Source organism: Centroberyx gerrardi, chromosome 9, assembly GCF_048128805.1.
Source record: "Centroberyx gerrardi isolate f3 chromosome 9, fCenGer3.hap1.cur.20231027, whole genome shotgun sequence".
Classification (NCBI taxonomy): domain Eukaryota; kingdom Metazoa; phylum Chordata; class Actinopteri; order Beryciformes; family Berycidae; genus Centroberyx; species Centroberyx gerrardi.
In genome coordinates, this window is record NC_136005.1 from 24,863,662 (window position 1) to 24,889,213 (window position 25,552).

Sequence of the window (25,552 nt, forward strand, 5' to 3'; positions counted from 1 at the left end):
TCCTATAATAAAACTTTGGATACTAAACAAAGAACATAGCAAAACTGCAGTATAAACTCCATTTACTATCCTATAGAAACATTAGAGTGATACCACAGGAGAATATATACATAAAGCACCATGAGGACACTATAATCTCACTATTGAATACCACAGACACTGTAAGATCCCATGAATATTATAGGAATAGTAACATTTATTTATGGGGCAAGTGCGGTAATTAAGAGAGGTCATTGGTCTGGAAAAAACATCAGTGCGTGTAGAGTTTCATTGGAACAAAAAGTGACAAAGTTTAAACTCATAAATACATCCGTGGATCGGGGAGGTTTGGAGCGCCAGCAGTCTCCGCTGTCTGGTGACGCTCTTCCTTCCTTTCCCACCCAGAGAGAGCTGGGCTTTATCGCAACTCCAACTCTGCGCTTAGTGTGAGGGACCGTGACACCGTCTTGAAAACTATACGGGATCATTACAGGATCATTACAGACGTTCCCGGAGACGTTTTCCACCTGGACCGGAGCACTGGGTGACTCGCCAAGTTATGCGTAAAAACGCGCACCGCTCGTCGTGACGCAGCGTCACCGTTTTGGATGTAGAATATCTCTCTCCCTGTAAATGAACAGCTGGACTGGCAATTGAAGACAGTTATTTCCTAATGAGGATTACAACTATAATGGGGATTTTGTGGGTGTGTGTATTGTGCTTCATTGATTTATCAGGTAAGTGGAACTTATTTTAAAGTTATTTTGATTGGATAAAGGACCTAAGAAGAGCAAAAGTGTTGTAATGGTCCTTTACTTTCATAAAAGTGACTTAAGTATATTGTTTGAGAAAGTGTCCTTTCCACACATAAGTATCCATGATTTGACTTCTCTTTTATTGGGTTTTTTTCTGATTACTTTTACCTAAAGTCATAAAGAACTCAAGACTGTATAGTGCTATGTGTGAACCCTTAGGGAAAACAGGAGCTCATCCCTGTTTCCTGCCATTGTTCTGTGGATCTGGGGCTCAGATGCCAGGGAGCAGGAATGCTGGACAAACTCTGCCATTATTGGGTTTGGCACTTATGTTGCAATAATTTAATTCCTGTTGGCTTTTGTGTGTGAACTGAAGTCATGTGCAAGGAAAGTTGCTAATGTCTTACTGTATCAGTCAATCAGCAAGACGCAAAGTGCTGGAAGATGTCACGTGTTCACTGGAGATTGGGATGTCCCTATATACAGTGTTGAGTCAAAGAGTCTTTATTTTATAGGTACTTTTCTATGAGGTTAAAAACTTGTTGCAGTAGAGACAGACATTGTGGGATATGAACCATTTTTTGCCATTATTGTGTATATTTTGTGTATGTGTGGATTTTTTTGTGTAAACTGCAGTCAGGTATATGAGGAGGTGTTGATGTCATACTGTATCAGTCAATCCACTGAAGGTTTTTCTGATATTATTGGGTCTACAACATGTGTCCTGAGCTGCTGTGTGAGCCAAGTTCAGGCACATAGAGATGTGATGGATTAGTGTCATATTAAAGTATCAGAATAAGAACAGTTTTTACACAGAAACCTGCACTAGAATCACCACTAATCTAAAAAAGATAATAGACGAAAAGTTTACTGTGTGAAGAGCGACCACCATTTCAGTACAATGACACATCACACAGATGCTGAGGCAGATGTGGCCATGATCTCAAAACCACTTAACAGCTTGTTCATAAAACTATATTTATCACCATTATCGAGTATTGCAGTAAATGTTTAGCCTGCAGTCTTTGGCCTGCATTGAAAATATCAGATCTGGGCCGTGTAGCATTAAAAATATGTTTTCTGTTCCTGTGTGAATTATGACTCATTTGCAACTGACTTGACCATATTTGTGAAAGAACCATTCAGCCCTCCAGTTCAAAAAGTGAAACTGTCTACAGTTATCAAAGTAGTACGCAGTTATTGGTCCATTTCTTTTTCCAAATAAGAAGAATACTTGTATCTTTTCATGAGCCTTCATGAGACTGGATTCACTCAATTCTTGGGTCTTGGGCTCAAAAGGTTTATAAACCCATGTAATAGTCTGTGCTGTGAATAAGAAGTCAAGCAACTTATGATCATTACAATGCTGCCTTATGTAAGAGAATGCCCAACTGTTTCAAACACAATGCCATGTCCTACAGACGCTGTGATGGACCTGACCATGATCTCCACAGCGGAGGTGACCCACGCCAATTACTTCTCCATCTCTTGTATCACCGGTGAGCGCAACGCCGCCCAGATCGACCTGGACATCATGAGAGACAACAAGATCCTCATATTCCCCAGGAAACCCAACTTCAAGGTGCACAGGCCCAGGAACAAGGAGGTGGTGGCCAAAGACTTCCGCGACCTGGACAACATCGGCATCTTCTACTGCGAAACCACTCAGGAAGTCGCCCCGCTCGACAAGGTCACCATGATCAACAACTTTGGCAGAGGTACGTTCAGAGACTGTGAAGAATTTCCTCCACTTGTTATGATGCTGTGCCTAACCTATAACCTGATTAATGTGTGTACGCCTAACATGACTAGACGTTTTTACACAGAAAATGCTGTTTTAGATGGAGAAGTTAACAGGTTCTTCTGGGGTTGGATTGAAAGTAGGATTGAAAGTTTACAGTTGTGATCTACAGTTTTCCTCTGTATTCCAGTGGACGGTGTATCATCTCTAGGCATTAATGTGTTTACTATCTGTGTTCCTCACAGCAAAGTTTGTCCCGACCCACCTGACACTGACTGCTAACAAAGGAGAGACAGTTCACCTCAGCATGCAGCTCCTCAGCACCCAAAAGAGAGATGTGACTTGGAAGTATAACGGTGAGCCAACTTTGCATGTATAGAGCTCAAGTGGAGTGAAGGGGAGGTAAGGCAACATGGATTGGCAGCAAAAAACGAGTGGACCGCACAGTAAACATACACTGAGAGCTGAAAAAAGGCTGAAATAAAACTGCTGGTGCCCTTTGTGTAGACTGGAGGCATTGCTGAAGCTGAAGCTGAGAAAATCTCACAGCAAAAAAGACTCTAAGAGCACCTTGGGCTCTCTTTTGGAAACTATTTCATTAACATTTTATGGTACTGACTTGTGTTATGTGCCCTGTGTGTAGGAAACTACTATTACATGACTCACTGGAACGATGTGACCAACAGTACTGCTGTGCTGACTGTGGAGAACGCAGCTTATGCCAACCAAGGCATCTACAGTGCCAGCTATGTGGGGGACAGCCCCCTCCAGGGCGCCTGGATGAGGCTCATTGTCCGAGGTTTGTTGGATCATGGCATACACACACACTTAGAAACACATGCATACAGTCGTGCACACACTCAGAGACATGCACAGTCACACATGCACACATGCACAGTGGGACAGCATACTATGTAATGTAAAAACCCCTCCAAATATAGACTGAATGTGCAAGATATTAGGGAGGCTTACTGTTTTCATGAAGTACACTGATGAGGTGAATCCAGGCGAAATGATCCATTATTTATTATTATCCCTTATTGATTCCCTTATTAAATCTGCACCAATCACAAAGGAGGAGAAGCAGACGAGTTAGTTTTAATCTTTGAAACAACTGAGATGTGGATTGTGATGAAGCAAGATGTCCCTAATATTTTATACATTCAGTGTAGATACAATATGAATTTGAAGGGGTTGTACACTGTTTCTGTGTTCTCCCAAAATGTCCAGTAAAAAGTAGGGTATTTTATTATTGAGTGAAAAAAAAGTGAGAAAAAAGAGAAAAAAGTGAAGTTTGATCCCCACAATAGTGAGAGTTAAAACCCTTAAGAAAAACACATAATCTCTACCATATCCAGGAGCGCCACTCCTTGCTGCCTCTGTGCTCTACTCCTCTTGGCGACATACAGTACTGTACATAGGTGTTTTAAAGATACACATATCTTATGAGGATATACCAGGTAACGTGTGAAATTCCTACTTGTAATATTGTAAGAGAAATTCCTGTTTTTTTGCAGACTGTCCCAGTAAGAAGTGGGGTCCTTACTGTGACAAGGACTGTCCAGAGTGTCTCAACGGGGGTGTGTGTCATGATGCAGATGGAGACTGTATCTGCCCTCCAGGGTTCATGGGCACGCGCTGTGAGACAGGTTCGTGTGTGTGAGACAGACACTGACTGTCTCACTGTTTTGTCTTTGTGGGTGTTTATACTGTACATATGTGTGTTTATGTGTGTGTGTGTGTGTGTGTGTGTGTGTGTGTGTGTGTGGGTGTGTGTGTGTGTGTCTTTGTATGCCCAGCCAGTTTGTCTGTCTCTGTCGGTCTGTCTACTGTTCATTTGTCATAATTACAACACCCAGTTAATTTCAAATTAATCAATTTCAAGTTAATCATTTTTAGATTGCTTGCTGTACTGCTGTACTGTTGTTCCACCCTAAATTAAATTACAAAATGTTTGTGTGTGTCTGTCTGTGTGTGTGTGTGTGTGTGTAGGTGTTAAAGGATACCATCACTTTGATCTCCTTAGTGAAAAACACATTCCACACTTCAACACATTTATATTCATGTAATTTACATGTATTAATCCAAGTTTCATCAGAACATTCATAAGGACCTTAGCAAAGTAAATTGCATAGATCTAAGAGTACGGAAGATCTTTTTCAATGTACATTCAACTGGTAACTCTAACACCTTAGCAAAGGCACTCTACACATACGTATATCTCTTTAGAAATGTCTGACTAATGCATGTCAACACCTGCTAACACGAGCCAGCACCATGGACAGCGCTTTACGTGGGGTCCGGTCAAAAGGTGATGCAAAAATGTCCAGAGCCTTGGTTCAGACATCGGAAACTTTTTCTTCTTGGCAAACTCAGTGAACCATTCTCAAGTGTATTTGGCAATTCTGTTATTGAGCCTGGGGTTAGGCTATTTTTCAAGGCAGGCAGCTGTCAGACATTTCTAAGGAGATAACTGTCAAAGTTGCGATATATAGGCAACTATAGGCCTAGGTGTGGCCAGGCGTCATTTACACTCTAAGACGAGGGTGAATACTACATGTGCACTACATTTAAATGGAAGACATTAGATTACCGTTACACCTACACTATTGGCTAATGCCTGTGTCTACATTGTAAGTCTATGTAAATTCTTGGTGTCATCTTGGAGGTTGGGTCAGATCTTACAGGACTTCAATGCGTACAGGATCTGTACGCATTGAAGGTACTGGTTCTCTAGGACATTGTCACTGATAACTGCCTCCCTGTCTTCCTATAGCTGCCCACATGCCTGTTTGATATAGACATCATATATAATTGCCCAAGCTTTATGCAGCCAATTCAGTCAAATGTAACCATGCAGTTGAAATCAATGTGGTAGACTGTGGCGCAGATGAATTCATTGGCAGACTGACCTCTGTGGTGTTTTGCAAGGCAGGTTGAGGCAACACTGGAATGATTTAAATGACCACATCTCTAAATCCCTCTCGCTCTGATGGTTCACAGCCTGCAGAGATGGAATGTTTGGCCGAAACTGCCAGGAGTCCTGTAGCTTAGAGCTGAACTGTAAGGGGCTTCGCTTCTGCCTACCAGACCCTTACGGCTGCTCCTGTGCCAGCGGCTGGTTCGGGAGTCGCTGTGAGACGGGTGAGGCCTTTATGGCTTTTATACATCTCACTTACTTATCTGTCTCTGTGGGAAATGCATTAAAATCCAAGCTATGTTTTATTTGTGATATATATATATATATATATATATATATATATATATAGAGAGAGAGAGAGAGAGAGAGAGAGATAATACGTTTTTTACACCTTTGTCCATTTCTGAGATTTTTCAGTTACCATTTGCATCATTTCGTGTTGATGATGCTTTGTCATGATTAAGTATGAGGATGCAATTCTTGTGTCAGTTAACTGTTTGACTACATTGCAAAAGATATCCATCTCAACAAGTCATGTAGCCTAATATTGAGTATCAAAATCTAATAATAATTGCAAATTTCCAGTGCAAGTGTTCTAGAAACTTTTTGAAACAAGTGGAATTATCCCAACCCACTGGCAGAATTTAGCACTTGTTTTAAGGAAAATTGAATTTCAGACAAAATCACTTGTGCAGATGGATATTTTTGCAATATATGCATCGTTCACCTTGTGTTACACTGTATATTAATCTGTTTTCCGTCGTCAGCCTGCCATAATGACACGTATGGCCCAGACTGCAGGCTGAGTTGTAAGTGCAAGAATGGAGGAGTTTGCAACCGCTTCAGTGGATGCCAGTGTCCCACGGGATGGAGGGGACAGAACTGTGAAAAGTCAGGTAGACATCGTCCCAAACATATCATCCTTCCTTTTCCTCTGCCTCCTCCTCATCATCATTCTCATCATCTAGCTTTTTCTTCATCTTGTCCTCTAGCTCCACTTCCTCTTTACTGTGATCATTGCCACATCACACATTTTGATCACATCCTCCTCCTCACCATTATCTCCATCATTAGCTCCCTACAACCGCCAATACAAACACTGCCAAGTTTTGTATGATTCTCACCTGACTACAAGACAGCCCAGCAAGCATTTGATGGATGGTGACAGTTGTTGTTGTTGTTGTTGTTCAAGTTTAATCTCATCAGAAACAAACACAACATTCTCACAGTGTGATATTATGGCTTGTTAAAACAACTTTGGAAGCTGATTTGAATTGATATTAGAAAAGTATTTCTGTCCTGATTTTGTAAAATGATGCAGGTAGCAGCTATGGACACCACAGACATTGTCTCAACTTTCATTTTGGTGGTATAGTTACACAGATGTTCAACATGGGTGCAGGCCGCCAACATCTATTCAACTTCAGAATGTTTGCTGGGACATAACACAGTTTTGAAACATGCTGTTGCAAAAACAACTTGCATCATTCTCCCTGCTGCCACCAACATAATTTTCCTCTTTCCTCCTCCACCTCCTCTTTTCTTATCTTCTGTCCCATGCATCTCTCCCTGTTCAGACCGGGCTCCCCAGATCCTGGACATGGGTAGTAGTTTGGAGTGGAATCTGAACTCCAAGCCCAGGATCTTGTGTTCAGCCACGGGCAACCCCCTACCCAGCCACACCAGCATCGAGCTGCGCAAGCTGGACAGCACTGTGCTCAAGGTAGGAGGACAAGAAGTTGCTCTTAACTGACCTGCCTGGATAAATTAAGTCTAAATAAAAATGAATCAGAGAATCAAGCTGGATAGAACTATGTCCAAGGTACTGGGACAGGGAGTTGTTCTTAATTGGCGCAGCAGGGTGGCCTAGTGGTTAGAAAGTCCCAGGTTCACTTCCCCAACAGCCAGTGTTGTTTCCGTCAAACGGCCATCTGTCGTGTCAAAGTGTCCTAGAGGAAGACATTGAATCCCTATCTACTCACTCATTGTAAGTCACTCTGGATAAGATTGTCGGCTAAATGCCTAAAATGTCAACTAATTAGCCTGCTTGGTTAAATAAAATGAACTAGATAGTTAGTTTGTGGACCTCAGGAAGACTAGCGGTCACTGAGACGTCAGCTAATGGGGATCCAAATTCCGAGTAATGTTGAAAAGCACTGTGCCTTTAAGGCTAGGCTGATGATGACAAGGTTGAGTTAAGCTTTGAGGAAGTCAGCAACACAATGGGCTGACCAGATAAGACTATCACACTACAATGCAGCAGTTACCATAGTTTGCCTCTAAGTGAGAAGCTCAATTTCTGTGTTGTTCTTTCTGTCCGGTTTCCTCAATGTTAGAAAAAAATCTGATAAAGAACGGAATTTCCACCAGGAACAAAGAAATCTCTCAGAGTGAAGGCAGTGATGTCTAATCTGTTACTGGTCTGGGCTGAAGACAGGCACAATAACTGGTTCTTAAAGAGTAACTAACCCCTGGACCACTTTTGTGGGTTTGCAGCCATCTAATGGTTAAAAGTGTGCTATTGCAATTGCCATCTGCTATTGGCTGACCTTTGGTGCCTTCTATAGAGTACAACAGGTGTATTATGTGTGTTCCTCTCAGGCCTCTCGCACTACCATGGACTCGAATAAGAGTACGGCCCAGTTTGAGATCCCTCGCCTGAACGCTGAACATGGAGGCCTCTGGGAGTGCAGGGTCTCTACCAACGGAGGCCAGGACTCCCGCAAGTTCAACCTCACCGTCAAAGGTCAGAATGTGCATGTGTGTGTAGCTATGAACAAAATAAAGATGTTATTCCTTGTTCATGACACAAATAACTTTTGATATACTATACATAGAGGAGAAGAGATTCATTTTGTGACCACAGGAAAGGAAATTAGGAAAATAGATTTGAAGAATCTCAGTGAGGCAATCTATCAGTATAGAAGTAGCCATTGTAGAAATCTGCCTCCACCCTTGCATCTGTCCTGCATTAGTTTTCCAAAAGGCCTCCAAAAAACTCCTTCTTGGGGGGTGGAACAACTATGCAGCAGTGCAGCAAAGCGTGTATAAAAAGTGGGGCGACTCCAATGTAAGTGGATGTTTCCCTGTGCCTGCTCAGAGCCCCCGGTGCCCACCACTCCCCCCAAGCTGCTGGAGAAGAGGAGCAAGCAGCTGGTGGTAATGCCAGTGGACTCCTACCGAGGAGACGGCCCCATTATTTCCACCAAGCTCCTCTACAAGCCCATGGAGAACGGAGACTCGTGGTCCTCCATCATAGGTGAGCAAGTGAAGACACAGTCAGTTACAGTTGTCCAGTTGTCCAGTACACACACATACACACATCGTTCCGCTGACCTGCACAAAGTAACTTTATGTAAGTCTCTAAGTATTCTTGAGGCATACAGAGATGATTGATAATAAAAGGTGTATAAGCCATTAGAAGCTCTTATACCATGTTCTGTCTCTTCATGAAGTACAAAAGGCATATCAACATTCTCAGAACATTAACTTTGATTTCTATTGGCACAGTAACAAAAAACAAACATTACAGCAATTGGCCAATCGGAAGTGACCCCTAAATACCAACAAAGGCCATTAGCTACATTTCCATATTTGCATCCAAGCCAAGTCAAGTCAGTCCATTTATAGCTCAAATTCATTATAAAACAGATACTCAGGCCTCAAATTTCAGAACTTCCAAGACTCACAGGAGCCTCAATGGAAAAGCTGGCACAGATGGACAAAATGGATGAAATTTATTTAAAGGAAACATCCCAACCATATTTCATTTAGAGTACTCTGCAGGTCATGTAAGCAAAAAGCTTCTCTTTGTGGAAGCACTATATCTCTGTCACCTCCCACGTTCAAAGGCCCTCCTCATGGCCTGTTCAAGTCTGCTTAATGACATAGGGTCTTACGAACAATATTATGTGTAACCAACCACATTCATTTTTTTTTTATATATATATATATATGTCTTTATAATACTGTTATAGATGTGTGCCTTCTGCAAAAAGTTATCCAAATTTCCTTCTGTGGACCATAAAGCTAATCTAATCCATCCTAACCCCTCCCTCCTTTGTCTGCCAGTCTACAGTGACAGAGAGCCCATCACGCTGATGAACCTGAAGCCATCGACACGCTACCATGTCCGTGTCCAACTGAGCCGGCCCGGGGAAGGAGGAGAGGGGGCCCCGGGGCCAGAGGCCATCATGGAGACCGACTGTCCTGGTAAGAACCATAGAGGGAGATCATACCAATCTGGGTTGTATAGAAGGGATAGCCCACATACCCTGCATGGGTATATTTATATGGAAATCTTGCCATGGGAGCAGCTCTTCGCACTGGGAACACAAATGTCAGTGTGTTGAATCACATAATAGAACACAATTATCTGCTGTCTAGAGTAGCTTGGGGATAATTTCTCATCATCTTTCCTGAGTAGTGCTTTTCCCAGGTCTTAATGGGCCAATTGGAATGTAGGAATTTACCTGACCTGACAACCCAAGCCTGGGGCAAATATAGAGAGGAAGCCAGGGGACTTAGTTATCTGTGGTTGTTGCCTGACTGAAATACAATGAAGATGCCACAGAATCAAGGCAAAAATATCAACCTAAAGTCTAGCCAACTTGCCTTTGCCATGTAAGTCAGCTAGGAATCATGAAACCAGTCAAGGCTAGGAATATCCTATAACCAGGCACAAGAGTCAGGGGTTTTATTCCATGCTGGTTGTGGTGCAGAGGGAGAGAGAGTTTGTGAGTGTGTGAGTACAGGAGGGAGAAGAGTAATTGAAGCGGAAAGTGACAGGGTTTGGAGTGTGGCTAAACATGAGCTTGGTGAGTTTGAGTCTATGCCAAGATGTGAGTAAGAGAATGTGTCTTGTCAAGGTGAAGTCATTTTCTGAGACTTTACAAATGATCAAAGCTTTGTTACCAGAGAAACATACTGAAAGAGTTGTGTCAGCAAGGAGGACCTTTTTCTTTTGTAATTCTTCAAATGTTATTTTTGCAAGGGAACATTGGCCTCCTGCACATACTACTTGTAATAGAGTCTCTTTTGATGTTATTGGCTCTTATGCCTTTGAGAAGGATCAGAGAACAGATTCAGACCATGGACAAGAGACTGATTGAGAAGTTGTATTCTAAGCAACAAATGACACAAAGGCAATTCTGCATAAAAGAATATAAACTATGTACCACTCAAATAGGTCAAACTCATCAAAACATAATAGTTAAAGGACCTGTGACCAACTCAGTGAGGAGAAATGAAGAAGTAGCTGTAAGTCCCTCAGCTCATCCTGACTGAGTGTTCTCTGTCGCTGCAGAGCCCACAGTTCGGCCTGAGATTGACATCAGCTCGTTGGAAGGTCGAAATGCCACTGTACGCTGGCGATTGCCTGGCAGCAACGGTATGGGCACTAGTGCAGGTGCAGCCAGCGGCTTTTTAGTGCAGCTCTTCGGGCCTTCGCCCTCCAGTGAGAAACTATGGGAGGAGACCACCCTGCTCAATGTGCTTTCTACCAAGTTCCACAACCTGGAGTACCAGCGAGACTACACTGCGGTGGTGCGCCTCATCAACTGTGGCAGCCAGGGGCCGGCCTCCAAGCCCTACCACTTCCGCATCAACAGCCAGGGTAACTAGAGCCTCTCATATTGGTTTGAAATAGGCAGGGTTACAGGGAAAGCTCCTCCAGTTGGCTAGAAACACACAGGGTGCCACCTGGAGCTCCTTAAATTGGCTATACTCTTAAAAATGTTGCAGCATTTGTGACTATGGTTTGTGGCAACACATTTAGTGTAACTTGTCAACACAATACATATTACAGGTTCACATATGTCAGGTTTTATTGCTGATAAAGTATATCACAGGTTAAATGTATAGGGAAAGGCATGGCAATAACTACTACTTTGATTGGCTTTAAACAGTCAGGCAAAGAGTATGATTGGTGGATGATGGTTGCTTGTTGACTCTCTCCCTGCCCACAAACTGTGTGTGAATAAGGCAAGAAGTTAGAAATTGATATTAAGGTGTGTGGAACTGGTGTGAAACTTGAAGATAAACCATTTTAGTCTAGTTTTCAATCAATGGGGACCAACAGGACAGAAGCAGATCCATTCAATAGTATTGCAATGGTCGCTGTCAACCAAGGGCTTTCCCTTAGCACCTTAAGATGGAACTTTGATTGGAACAGCACTTTCGTTTAAGAATACTGCGTTAAAGAATCGTTGTTGATCACCCTAACTGTGATACCTCTCTGTCCCTCAGGCCCATCATCCCCACGCGACGTCAAGGCCATGCCTCTGTCCGTGTCAGCCGTTCAGGTGAGGTGGCAGCCCCCTGAGGACCCCAACGGAGGCATCGTTAAATATGTCATAGAGTACCAGTCAGTTGGCCATGGCAGCCCCCACCCTTGGGTGGACACGGACGATGGGAACAAGACCACCAAGGATGTGACGGCGCTCAATGGCAGTACGCTCTACCAGTTCCGTGTGAGGGCATTCTCCAAAGTCCCGGGAGAGTGGAGCCAGTTTGTTCAGGCAATGACGCAAGGGGATGGTGAGTAGGAATCTATCTTCTATCCTGCATTAGTACGGCAGGATCTTCTAAACCTAAAAAAATTGAATTTCCATCTCCACAGATCTAAATATAGTAATGGTTTCTTGGACTTTATGTCTTAAAGTTCCTTTCGGGATAAAAATATCTCTGAATGGAAAATCTCTACCATACAACAAGATAATATTAGGTTTGTTCCAGCTGGCCTTCAACATGACCACCCACACAGGGAAGGGGATTTCCTCAGGATAATTATTCATCCACATCGAACAGCTTATTTATCTCCACTCTCTAAAAATCATCTCCATCTCCCTGTCCACTTTTTCTCATCATCTCCCACCCTGCTCCCCTTCCTCCCTCCTCTACCCCCGTCCCTCTTCTCTCTGCCAAACAAGGCCTCCAGAGCTTCACCCCGACCACCCAGGGTGTGGGTGGGAGGCCTGCCGGGGAGGGTTACCAGCTGTTGGTGGCAGTGGTGGGCTCTGTGACCGTCACCTGTGTGACTATCCTGCTGGCGCTGCTGGCCCTCTTCTTCATTCGCAAGACGCTGCTCAACCGGCGACGCACGTTCACCTACCAGTCCGGATCGGTAAGATGTTGTACACACCAGTGTTTCCCCTAACAGCGGTTGTTGAGGTTAATTTCTTAAGAATTTAGGAAAGCTCACGGGGGTCTATGGAATGATGGTCGATACCACAACTCATTTCACAAGGCTAAAGTGTCTTTAGAGAAAATCCTACTTGAGACATCTTAAATATAGTTGTATTTATGAACTTAAGACTGTTTTCTATCCCCAGGGTGAGGAGACCATCCTGCAGTTTAACTCAGGCACTCTGACCTTGACACGGAGGCCCAAACCAACCCCAGAGCCCCTCACCTATCCAATCCTGGAGTGGGAGGACATTAAGTTCGAAGATGTCATTGGAGAAGGCAACTTTGGCCAGGTTTTCAGGCTTTTGCATTCATTTTAGATGTTTTTTTTACCTTTATCCTATGGTCACCATCAAGCAGTTGTCATTTATGCAATGGGTTAGACATTTGGGCTAACGTTAGTTTCAAAACCAGGTCATCAAAGCCATGATCAAGAAGGACGGCAGCAAGATGAGCGCCGCCATCAAGATGCTGAAAGGTAACTCTTGCACATATATTCACGCAAGCACAGACACAAACATAAGTATATAGAGATACATGTACGCACATACACACAGACACACACACACAGACTGATGGGGCAGGCACATAAAATCGAGCAAATAAAATCCCACCCAGTGCACTATCTCACGAATGTGAAAATTTCATTTCAAAGAAGTAAGCTGGAGCTGCTTTGCTTGCACTTTACTTAACTATGCTGTGTGTGCCGATCTTCCTGCAGAGTTTGCCTCAGAGAATGACCACCGAGACTTTGCAGGGGAGCTGGAGGTGCTGTGTAAACTAGGCCAGCATCCCAACATTATCAACCTCATAGGAGCCTGTGAGAACAGAGGTGAGTGAGCGACACCTAGTGGCTCTTACGGATATCTTCATGCTTTTATTACGACTTAGATGGACAGTATTGTCTTTGGCAGGGATAGGGATTTCCAAGTGGGACAAAATCTATGGGCTGTGAGGTGCAAAACATTTGCCATTTTGTGGACACTTACTGAGTTTGAAAAAGTTAGTATGACATGGCTCCAGTAGGAAAAGAAGCCATTTTGAAGATAAGAGGCCTCTGCAGGACACTGGCTATATCCTGACTCTGCTAACTAGAGACCCTAATGTGTAGTGGTGTACAGGAAGAGGTTAAATTCTCACCAGTCCAGATCCAAGCAGATACTTCCATCTGATCTTCTGTCATCTGCACCTGGACAGCACCAGAACGTCTCCAACCTAAACATCCTTTGTCTGCCAGGAGCATTTTGCACGATCACGTTTGTTTGGTTTGTCCATGTGCCACACAAGCAAACTGCTGCACCATGTATATATCTATTTGCATAAAGTTTCCTTGGTCCCAACTCCTAGCATGAAGTATCAGTTTCCCAGCCACATCCGATGGCTTTCACACAGAATAATTGAATTGCCTGTGTTTGATCTAGGATTGATAACATATGAGAGAGGAAGTTTAGCATGGAAAGTGCATTAGTGGGGAGATTACAAAACCAAATCCGCCTTGAGAAATAAACATGACTAATTCACTGTGTCTCCCCTCTGGTCTCATTTCCAAGTAGCACTTGACTGTGCAGGCCTTCACTCCTGTGTTTGCATCTGTTTAACTCAGGTTTACCTCTTGATTCAATGATAAGAATACAGAATAAATATATACCACCTCCTCGACTATAAAAGCAGAACCTAATCCTTATAAATAGCATAATTTGATTAAAAAATACAGTGAAAACATATTTTCTTTATTAAATACTTTCCTATCATGTACCTCTCTTTATCTGAACATTTAATTAATTCATCTGACCTCTACTCCAGACTGCTATTCATAGGGATTCTTGCTTTTCAAAACAGACATTATTATCCAAGAATAACGTGAGTTACCTAAGGTTTTTCATTCACCTAGTTTGCAGATTTTTTTCTCTGGCAACATTAAATCCTGACAATTTTGACATTGAAACTGGCAACCGTGACTTCGTTCCTTAGCTTCATTGTCTTTAATGATGTAGCGGTTTGTTAACATGCCTCCTTACAACCAAGTTATTTTAGCTGGTTTTATCGTGCACAGCTGTCCCATTTCATTTGTCCCTCAAATTTCCCTCTCCCTTTTTAATGCGGTGGCCCCCACTGCTGAATGACTACTGGGGAAAAGTAGTGCCGTTTACTCACTATCGGGCCCATATTTTGGGTTGACAGTCTTGCCCATGAAGAGGTTGGTCTCTGTGGCGGGATCTGTGATAAAAACCATAAAGGGACTGAACCTCAAGACGGCGACTGGCAGCTCTTAAGGAGTGCAGCTCTTAAACCAGATGTATTCGCTCCAGCCTCATTTTCGTCTAGACTCGCTTGGTGCACAACCTGCAAACAGATAGGCAGAAGTGAGATGGAGGGAAAGCAGGAGGGAGGGAGTGAAGGAAGGAAGGAAGTAAAGAGGCATGAATGAAGGAAGGAACGAAGATGGTAAAAAAGTAGAGAGGAAGGGAAGCAGGCATGGGAAGGAAGTGAGAAAAGAAAGAAGGAAGGAAAGCTTGAAGGAAGGAATAATTCCTTCATGGGTAATTGGCATGTGTACTTCCTGAGAACCTTCTCAAGCTTTACCTTTGAGACAGCCAGTCTCTGCCTCTGAAATGCCACTAAAATCTGCTTCAGCACCAAACACATCTGCCATTTCCTCTCTACTTAACACATCCTTCAGGGAATAGGAGGTCTTCATGGAGAACCTGGGAAAAAACACATTGTATGGTCTAAATAAGAAATAAGGCGACATCCAGACTTGCAATCAATGATTGTTTTGTAGGATTTGTCAAACTGAAATTGGTCTGTCGAGTTTTTTTTGGGTTTTTTTTTAAACGAAGAAAATAATTATTCTCCTGTGTCTCATCTAAGTCACTGATTGGCAGTGCCAGGTAACGCAAACTGTTCCTCACAAACCAACCACAACATACTTATAGAAAGGTAGTAGTTGGAAGAGGCCCTATGGGCACTAAGTAATCTGTGACCTTTATCACCCTCTACTGGTGACAAGTAGGAATTGCAGTGCATTGAATTTCCATTGGACGGGGAGTTTCTTCCAGTACAAGCCTGAAAGTGAGTTTTGAAAGCCAGAAATCTCAGCACCTGGTGAAGTAATCGTTTTGTCATTGGTATCAACAACCCTATCCAACCCATGGATATATATTATCTTACTTATTGCCCCATTGATAGAGATCCGGAACAAACTGATTATCTCACCTAGGTATGCTAGACATGTAAATATGAATAAGAGGGAGTTCAGAGTCCAGAGGGAGTTTGTTATTGACATTGAGTTGAGTGTCGTCCAGGCCACTTAGCACCAGCTATGGAAAAGGATTGTGAAGCTAAATCTGCTGCCATTAAAAACACCAATGCCCTGACTCTGGCTAGCAATAGGTCTGGACCTCCCCAAATTTGGGCCTCATGTGTTTGGGCCACTTGGTAATACATTTCTGGCATATGACCTCCTCCAGCACAGTCAGCCCATTATCTGGCAACGTAGAGAAGGAACTGTTGAAAGGCAGGAGGAAGAATGAGGCAGAAATCTCCTGGTCATAGTAGGCGCTGCATGTCTTCTGCATGTTCATCACAGAGCCTTGAACCTAGAAGATATTTGTGAATTTCAAAAGAAATGGTAAAAGTATGTTTTACATTGTCTTAAAATACCTTTAAATGCACTCAAGGATTAACAACAGAAATTGATAGAAAGGCAAAATCATGGATAAGTAAAAAAAATAGTGTCCTCTAACCCAAATAGTACAACTAGTACTTTCTGGTAGGTCCTGATACTGTATGGTAAAAGTGTAAATATGTTTTCATTAAGTTGGTCCCAATGCAAAAGACAAGTCATTCAGTTTGAATGAGACTGAAACAGGTGATGAACCCCTGATCCAAAGATACAAGGCCATGGTGATGCATGCATTGTGCCTACAAGCCAATCTAAAAGCTAATTTTCATGAAATATCCTCTTCTCAGTGCAAGAAGTGTGAAATGCATAACAGTCCATATAATGAAGTTCATATCTGATAATATGTCTGGTTTGAGGGAAAGAGCCTCAGCTGGCAGGCTCCTTATCTGAGATCTACAACATTTTTGATCCAGTTTTTGAAATTGTTGTGGAGAAAGCGTATAGCCTACACACCAAGTCCCATTTAATATAACCTCAGACTCTTGCCTTTGTAGTATATGTAGCTGACAAGGAACATTGTAGCGTTAGGAACATTAGGAACATTAATATCCGTTTTTTTTTTAGCAGTTTGCCTATCTTCCCCTCCGCATACTTTTCGATGGTGTTGACACTCCCCCCGGTCTCGCTGAAGTCCACAGCAAACCCTTCCAACAAGCACAAATGCTTCATGACCTGTAGGAACTTGGGCTTTGGCTGGAAGCTGTCGTCTACAAACAAAACAGTTCCTGCACTCAGATCTCCCTCAGCCATCTGCTTGAGCTCTGTGAGGATTTCATGAAAGGCCCGGTCTACCTCTGTCTGTGTCAGGACAGGACCGTTGGAGCCCGAGCCCCTGACCAGCTGCTGCTGGGTCTCTCCCCGGGCCGCTGCAGACAGGGCAGCCAAGGCCACACACACTTTTTGGGGAGGAAAAAAAAACATTCTTGCTGTGGGAGTCCAGCTGAGCTGCTAACTGCATGTACAGATGGAAGGCGAAAAGTTTGTTAGCTGTAGGTACGAGGCTTGAATTCAGGTTAGCAGTGGTCCTGACCTGTGACATGTGAACGGACATGATGTTGACGACAGTGAGACTTCACAGTGATTTCAAACACATTACTCACTTTCCCAAAGCTACCAAACCACAGATGAAAAAGAGGGGGAAGTGTCCCACTTTTTGGAATAATCAGAGGGATTGAACTGGCATATTTATTTGGTATCTCCTCCATTTATTTGATATGGCATCCAAGTTGATTCAATATACTGATTAATGTGTAGACTACAAGCTCAAACCATGGCATCACAGCTGAGATCTTAAAGGGGAGATGCCAAAGAGAGGCAGCCAATGCCTGCTATAGAGGTAGGTAGCTAGGTAGGTAGGTAGGTAGGCAGATAGATCGATAGATAGATAGATAGATAGATAGATAGATAGATAGATAGATAGATAGATAGATAGATAGCATTCATCATCCTTTTGTCTTTCTCTCTGGCTTTCAGTGCAGGTGGACAAGGCAGCTTAGCTATTTTCCACTTACATAAGTCACATTCCTAACTAACCCAATGTTTTTCTCTTTTTTTAGGTTTAGTAAATAGACAAAACAATATGAAACACCTATATCATTTGTTTAAAATTCTCCATTCAGTTCCTAGTTATACAGTTATAGGGTCAACTAGATCCTCTCTCTCCTCTTCCCATGTTCAACTCTTCATAGCCGTTAAGTAATGTCTCTCCTTTATCGCTCTCTCCCACATATAGGCTAACTGTAATCGTCCCCTTTCTGCTTAACTCTAACCACTTTCTCCCTCTCACCTCTGTGTGTTTTCCAGGCTACCTGTACATAGCCATAGAATACGCTCCCTATGGTAACCTTCTAGACTTTCTGAGGAAGAGTCGAGTGTTGGAGACGGACCCGGCCTTTGCCAAGGAGCACGGCACTGCCTCCACCCTCACCTCTCAGCAGCTGCTGCAGTTCTCTGTGGACGTGGCAACCGGGATGCACTACCTCAGCGACAAACAGGTAGGAAGAGAGAGAGCGCGAGTGTGTGTGTGGGTGGGTGCTTGGGTATTTGTATGTGTGGGTGGTTGTGATGATGTGCATTTTCTTACATCTGTTCTTCAGTCTTTCATAACAGGCGTTTTACAAAGTTGCCCTGTAGCAGCTGATGATGTAGTAACCGACAAATAATGTAATAATTAAAAGTGATCTATTTGGGTGAAGCATGAGGTCCAATATTCTTCTCTCTCTCCTCTCCTCCCCTCCTCTCCTCACCAGTTCATCCACAGGGATTTGGCAGCCAGGAATGTTCTTGTAGGGGACAACCTTGTGGCAAAGATAGCAGACTTCGGCCTGTCCCGCGGAGAGGAGGTTTATGTTAAGAAGACCATGGTGAGTGGTGGAGTCACGCATAGTTGCACTGTTTTCAGAATATGCAGATTTTGCTTCGGTTTCAGCCTACAGAGAGACAAGGTTTGTGTTAGAGAGCAGTGCAACAATGATTTTCTGCCCTATGTGCCTGTAGAGGGCAGTGATGTGCAAACCGATTGTCAACTACAGTGTAACAGCACACAAAGTCTCACAATTCCACACTGCTATGAACACATTAATTTGGTGCCACCCCAGTGCACTACTCTATACATTTCAATGGGCCATAGACTTGTTATCTGATCTCCATCTTCACCTCATGACACCACAGCGATTTTACGATCCAGACTTAAGAATCAATATTCAGCATCAGGTTTTTTTGCCAAGTAAAATACATGTATGGACAATGTGACTTGGTGTAGTTGCCACCTAGATATACATCAAACAGAAGGTTTAACATGACTGTGCTGCTGTTTGACTTGCAGGGGAGGCTGCCTGTGCGCTGGATGGCCATCGAGTCCCTGAACTACAGCGTGTATACGACCAAGAGTGACGTGTGAGTATCAGCGCTGGTTCATCTATCCAACTGACGCACATCCTGACTTCATTCTATGAGGAAAAGAAGAAGTGCAAGTGTAGTTTTCCTGGGTAGAGCGAGCTCTTACTGTTTGTCACACAGGCTCTAAAGCATTACTTGTTTATTTGAAACTCCAGTCACAGTCCCTTGCAGTCCCAAGCTGCAAGAGGAGCTATCAGTTTGGGGCATTTTGAGTGACATGACAGGATAACTGACTTTGCAAAGTGGGATACATCGGGTCATGCTGTATACAGTTGTTGTATTCCAGTATCCAACTCTTAATAATCATGATTCGTCCCTCTCATTTCCTCCGTAGCTTTACAGGAACCTTTTTTTCAGTATTATTTTATATTCTATTTCAACCTCCAGTAAGGTTTTGATAACACAAAACACAAAACGCCTGCCCACAGAAAACAACAAATCATGACCCCACGCCCCCTCCGTCCCTCTGTCAGTGGTGGAGCGATAACAATGTGCTGTGAAACTGATAAGCACAACCAGGAAACCCAGGGTACAACTTAGCAGACAGACTGAGACGTTGCTCTGTCACCTCCAGAACCTATTTATACACAGCAGAGAACACGCTAGAAGACCGAAGGACAGCTAACGGAAGAAGGGTGAAGGCTGGCTCTGTTGCCCGAGAGAGTTGTAAACATTGTTGAGAGAGAGAGAGAGAGAGAGAGAGAGAGAGAGAGAGAGAGAGCTAAGGTGTGAGACAGAGTGCAAGAGGCTGAACAGTGAACAGAGGAGGGGAGACAAACAAGGTCAAGAGACCGTTAGTTTTTGTTTATGTCCTACAAAGAGCTGAGAGATGAGGGAACAGAAAAAGCGAGAGAGACAGACAGACAGACAGACAGACAGATGGAGCAAGCGACAATTGCCACCACACATGACCCAGTACTGGGTGCTGGATCATGTGATACTGATGCTGGATGTGGCATCACTGTTCCATTGTATCTGAAACCACAGTGGAGTTCGCATGAATTTGATGGCTAATCAGTTAGCAGAAATGTGGTTGTTGACTTCAAGCTGTTGAGAAATTGAGAGGTTCCTCTTTCTGTATCCACTTTGATGTATCTTCTGAAAAATCAGCTTTGTTGTCATTAAAATCAAAATGCTTGTTTTCAGATTGATACCCATGCATTTTTTTAATTATATGAGTTTTGAATGGGTTCTACATGACGTTTTCCCATGCCATACAAGATACTGTAAACCGATTCAATTACTGTAAAAACATGAACTAAAACTGGAGGTACAAGGTTTACATGCAACAGTAGTGATAAAGAGTTCACACTAATTCACTGAAAATGTGAAGATTAACAAGAATATGTTTAATGTCATACCGTATATATTAGCAGCTGGGAGATGATGCTGCTTCCTTTGCGTAGTTCTCACTTTTGTTGATGGTGCTACATGAGTCATCGGAGTCATGTCATCATTTTCAAATGCTAATATTTTCATTCAGTTTCAGATGAACCCTTATTCATTTTCTTCCCCTCATCGCTCTTTGTCTTTCCTTCTATCCTCACATTTCTGTCTCATCTATCTTTTCTCTCAGGTGGTCTTTTGGCGTTCTTCTCTGGGAGATTGTAAGCTTAGGTAAGTAAGCATTTGCTGGCAGGCCAGTAAAAGTTCAGTTTCTCCATGCAGGAGCACTATTTTACTTGGTAAACAACTGATATACAACACTTCAGTTTTGGGAGCATCTCACAGCATAATGTAATCACCTCCATTGTTCAGAAGATATAAAACCAAAGATGAAAATATATTGTATTGATGGATTAATAAGTCAAAACTAAGTAAAAAGTTGTGCTGCAGCCCACGGATCCTCAGTAGGTCTGCAAATCCCTTTTTGTATTTGCAGAGCTTGACTTGTTTTGTTCAGATAACTTGTTTTTTGAATTGCCTCAGTATCCTCAGATGGCTCTGATACCTTATGTGACAAGCAGTTTTTAACCACTTTCTCAGAGATGTGCGCACCCAAAGTGCCTCAGTTATAAAACCCTACTTCTCAGCAATATAGATTTAAACATTGATTACGTCTTCTATTAGATCAGTAGAATGTCTTGCACGCCAAACCTCTCAGTTTCCATCACGGCTTTCATACTATTGGCCCCAGAAACTTTCATACTATTGGCACAGCTGCACCCAGACACGTTTTCATTCTATTAGAGGGATATGCAACACATGAACCTTAATATCTCACTGCTGGTTTTTGCTATAGGCATGTACCAATCAGATAACCTGACTCTACCCAGTAAGCACTCCTGTCTGTGCATATACAAGACAATAACAAGCCTTGTGTTTCATCAGCACCTATGGTTGAACTGATGATGGTAGAGGTGAAAAGGATGATGATGATGTTAAGGGTGATCATGAATGTAATGGTGATGCCGGTGGTGGGACTGGCTGTGGCAACCTGCCATTAGCCAGAGCTAGACTTAAACTTTATCAGTGCTTAGCCTACAATCATCATCATCATCATCATCATCATCATCATCATCATCATCATCCTCCTCTTCATCATTATAGTTGCCACCATCTTCACTGTCCTTTTTTTTCAACCCCCTAACTTCCCCTCCCTGCCTCACCTCTGTGTTTCCTGTTAGATTCTGTGCTTGGCTATGTTTATTTCCTTTGACTCAAGTGAATGTAAAATAAACTCTCTGTGCATGTGTGTGTATGAAGGTGGCACTCCGTATTGTGGGATGACCTGTGCTGAGCTTTATGAAAAACTGCCCCAAGGCTACAGGATGGAGCAACCCAGAAACTGTGATGACGAAGTGTAAGTATTCACCATAGCTAATAATAATTATTATTATAAGCTAATAATAATAAAGTATAATTCCTCCTCTTGTTTGTTTGTTTGTTTGTTTATTTGTTTGTTTCTTTCTTTCTTTCTTTCTTTCGTTCTTTATATCTATCTACCTACCTACCTATCATATTTATCTATGTATCTCTCCCTTGTCCAGCTATGAGCTGATGAGGCAGTGCTGGAGGGATCGGCCCTATGAGAGACCCCCCTTCTCTCAAATCTCTGTCCAGCTCAACAGGATGCAGGAGGCCAGGAAGGTAAGTCTCCAGCATAAAAATACAGATGCAGCCATCATACTGTAGAAGTCTCACTTCTGACATGTTTGCAGCACCGCCGCTGCTCTGGTGCCCTGCTCCAATAGGAATTGTTTGGAAAATCCTGCCATATTAATGGATATTAATATCTTACTGGGCAAAGGCACATATGATGTCATTAAATCTATTTCATAGCATTTGTTGCATGTCATCTCGTCTATCCACCACCTTTCCTGCCATTCTCCACTGTAAACTTTCTAAAAAAAACAAAATGCCTTGGGAAAATCATGCGTCAGGGATGGAAATTTTATCTGTCCACTAGCTAGCACTTCACAGTCCAAGATGGTTTAAATGGTTTCCTAATGCAAATTATGTAGTTTTGATTCTGAAATCACATTCTGCCATTCCCGTTTCGCTCTCCAGGCCTACGTGAACATGGCGCTCTTTGAGAACTTCACCTATGCCGGAATAGACGCCACAGCAGAGGAGGCCTGACTACCAGCCCCCCCAGACCCTAGCACGCCACGTACCCCAAAGAGGAAGTCCCAAGGCTGGGCGCCACGCTACTGCCACCCTCCTGCTGCTCCACGTCGAGACAGGAGGACCAGGCGCTCTACCAAAACCACCTGGCTATAGAGAGAGGACTGTGAAAGGACACTGTGTGGAGGGATTGGAGGGATTGGAAGGATGGCTGGGACTTGGATGGAGAGATGGATTGCTACTAGCCTTTTGGGAGCATGCCCCCCTTCACTATAGACCGATCCCAGGACAAAAGATACAGCATTGTACCTCTTGTTGTGACAAAAGCTACAATGCTGTACCCTTTAATCTGAGAGTCAAGGGGAAGTGGCGAACAGCATGGTGCTACATGACTTTTTGCAACACCGTAGGGTCTGTGGGGCGTCAACGCTGGACTTTATCTTCTCTGCATTGCCCTAAATGGAGAGAGGAATCTTTTCAAGAAGAGCAAAGGAAGGACACATTGTGGATCACATTATCGAACACTCGAGTTCTCAGACTGTTTAGATCGAAAAGGACGGAAGATACATACAATGTAGCACTTAAAACCAGCTGTATTCAAGTCATTTGTGTCTTTTTCTATATTGCCTATCACTGCCATGTGAATGTAACTACTGTATGTATTTTGTCTCTCTTTTTAAAGAGCACATAGAAGTATCAAAGCCTCTTATCTGAATGTACTCAAAATTACATAAATTGATACAAATGCAGCCATGGTAGCTGCCTCATGTTTTACATGTTTGCTGCACTGTTGCTGCAGTGCTAATGTAGGACAGATACAGAGTGGGGGAAGTCTACAAAAGCTACCACTGTAGTTTACTTTTGACATTATGAGACCTGTATATCTCATTGTATGGTATAATATCCCCTCTATGAGAATGTACAGTATGTTTTCTGTTATTGGTTTCTTAAATAAAGCTTTTGCGTGGTGACTGGACTCATCACACAAGGCAGTTGAGTCCCAGTTGAGTCCATGTGGGCATAGCAGTAGACTACACAGCATGTTTTTTTTAGATTTATTGTTGATAACATGCAGTAGAGAATGATGAAAGACAGACAGTTTGTCATGTATTGTATGTGCCTTAACCTGACGTATCAGTGTCGGAGAGAAAAACAGTACAATGTACTCACCTGTATGAATTAGTATCTTATTCGAATGCTGATTTGAGATCGGTTTGTGAAGTCAAAGAGACAGTCATGTAGTCATGTCAAAGTCACGCATCTATTTCAACATTGGGATGTCTGGGGCTGTTTTAATCGTCTTTTGTTTTTTATTTCCTCGAAAAAACTTTTAATGCTTTGTAAATAATATTTGCTAATACCCACCAAAGCTTTGGCTGGAATTGCATTTCTTCCCTGGCATCATTACCCATTCATTTCAAGAGGTAAAAACCTATTGACAGCTTAAATGTCACTATTCTCCCATGCATGACTTTGGGTCATGTGACTTGAGAAGTAATAAGAACTCTTGATTGTTTTATAAATTGCAGTCAGTGACAAAATGTACAATGTTTTGCTATTTTTTTTATTGGGACCAGGTTTTTGATCTTGATGTTGTCGGTGGTGCTTCTGAGGTGGGATGAGCTTATAGTGTTATTGTTGTTGTTGTTATTGGGCTGCCTAAGGGTGAGCATGGTGGGAATGACAGAGCGAAACCACAGCCCAGGCTACCGGGGGGCCAATGTGGGCTTGGGGGGGTCCAGGAACACTGATCTCTCCCCTGCTGCACTGGGTTGATCTGTCACAGGGTTTCCTCCACAAACCAACCACAGGCACAGGACTGTCCGTCAAACAGGGCCTCACTGGGCCAGCTTCCTGACAACTTACACACACACACACACACACACCGGAAAAATGTCATCACTGAACCACAACATTTATTCTTATCCCCTGAAACCTTTACCATATATCCCATTTAATTCACCTGCATCTTGAGACTTGATATGGGATAACATTGCAGATGCAACTCTCAAATTGTCGCAAATCATTATATTACTTATTTTACGTTTCCATTGCACCTGCAAAATTAGCAATTACACCCACTTTAATCTCCAAAAATCCAGATAACTCAATTGCCTTGTGTGTGCGCTCCTGTGTGAATGATTGAGGAAACTAAATAGCACTGGTGTCCATGACCCTGAACTTTCACCTGGAGAAGAGAGAACTGTTCTGCCCTTTCTCCTGTAAGCCGTCATAGAGGAAGAGGCTTCTGGGTAACTAAAGACTTTCCCCAAAGTGCAACAGTCATACCAGCCTCGTCAAACCCCAGGGTGCCTACCGAAAAGTCTCAAATCAATAGCACCACCTTATATTAGAAATGAGAACAAGCTTTTAGTGTGACATCTGGCAGTTTCTTTGTTTGCAGACGTCTGAGTACAACAGTCAAACTAGACTCTGAAAACTGAAAACCCAAGGTGCCAACCAAACCCAGTGTTTTGGAAGAGATGATATCAGATTGTGGTCAGCATGCGTCTGCAGATAAGAATGTTTCCCCAGATACCAACACCAAAATTGCATGTTCAAAGGTTTCATTTTCAGTGTGTGCAAAAATGTTACGCACACACTGACAAATGTTAAATGTTAACCATCTTTGATTGGAAATGAGAACAGTTTTAGTCTCTCATTTACAGTGCGATGCATGGCTGCTTGACTGGAGTTAAACAGGCTTATTGATTCAAAGCTTATTGTTTCTTAAGTTTTCTAAGGCTCAATATGCTGTACACAGCACAAAAGATTTCATTTTTACCCAGTGGTGGCACATATTTGACCTCTTTATGGTTGTG

General features: G+C 42.9%; 1 protein-coding gene and 1 pseudogene across 1 annotated transcript; one reads left to right on the forward strand and one right to left on the reverse strand.

The window, feature by feature from the left end:
- Positions 1-448: 448 nt before the first annotated feature.
- On the forward strand, positions 449-24,409 carry tie1 (tyrosine kinase with immunoglobulin-like and EGF-like domains 1). The gene is made up of 24 exons (XM_071925642.2): positions 449-716; positions 2,156-2,452; positions 2,721-2,831; positions 3,119-3,274; positions 3,993-4,124; positions 5,479-5,619; positions 6,163-6,291; positions 6,973-7,118; positions 7,997-8,141; positions 8,496-8,654; positions 9,467-9,607; positions 10,701-11,009; positions 11,642-11,932; positions 12,325-12,518; positions 12,727-12,873; positions 12,995-13,058; positions 13,302-13,412; positions 18,069-18,259; positions 18,515-18,628; positions 19,090-19,160; positions 20,740-20,780; positions 21,870-21,966; positions 22,154-22,253; positions 22,674-24,409. The coding sequence occupies exons 1-24, from the start codon at positions 653-655 to the stop codon at positions 22,743-22,745; spliced, it is 3,423 nt and encodes a 1,140-aa protein (XP_071781743.1). The 5' UTR covers positions 449-652; the 3' UTR covers positions 22,746-24,409.
- LOC139932000 (hibernation-specific plasma protein HP-55-like) lies at positions 14,727-17,186 on the reverse strand (annotated as a pseudogene).
- Positions 24,410-25,552: the final 1,143 nt, after the last annotated feature.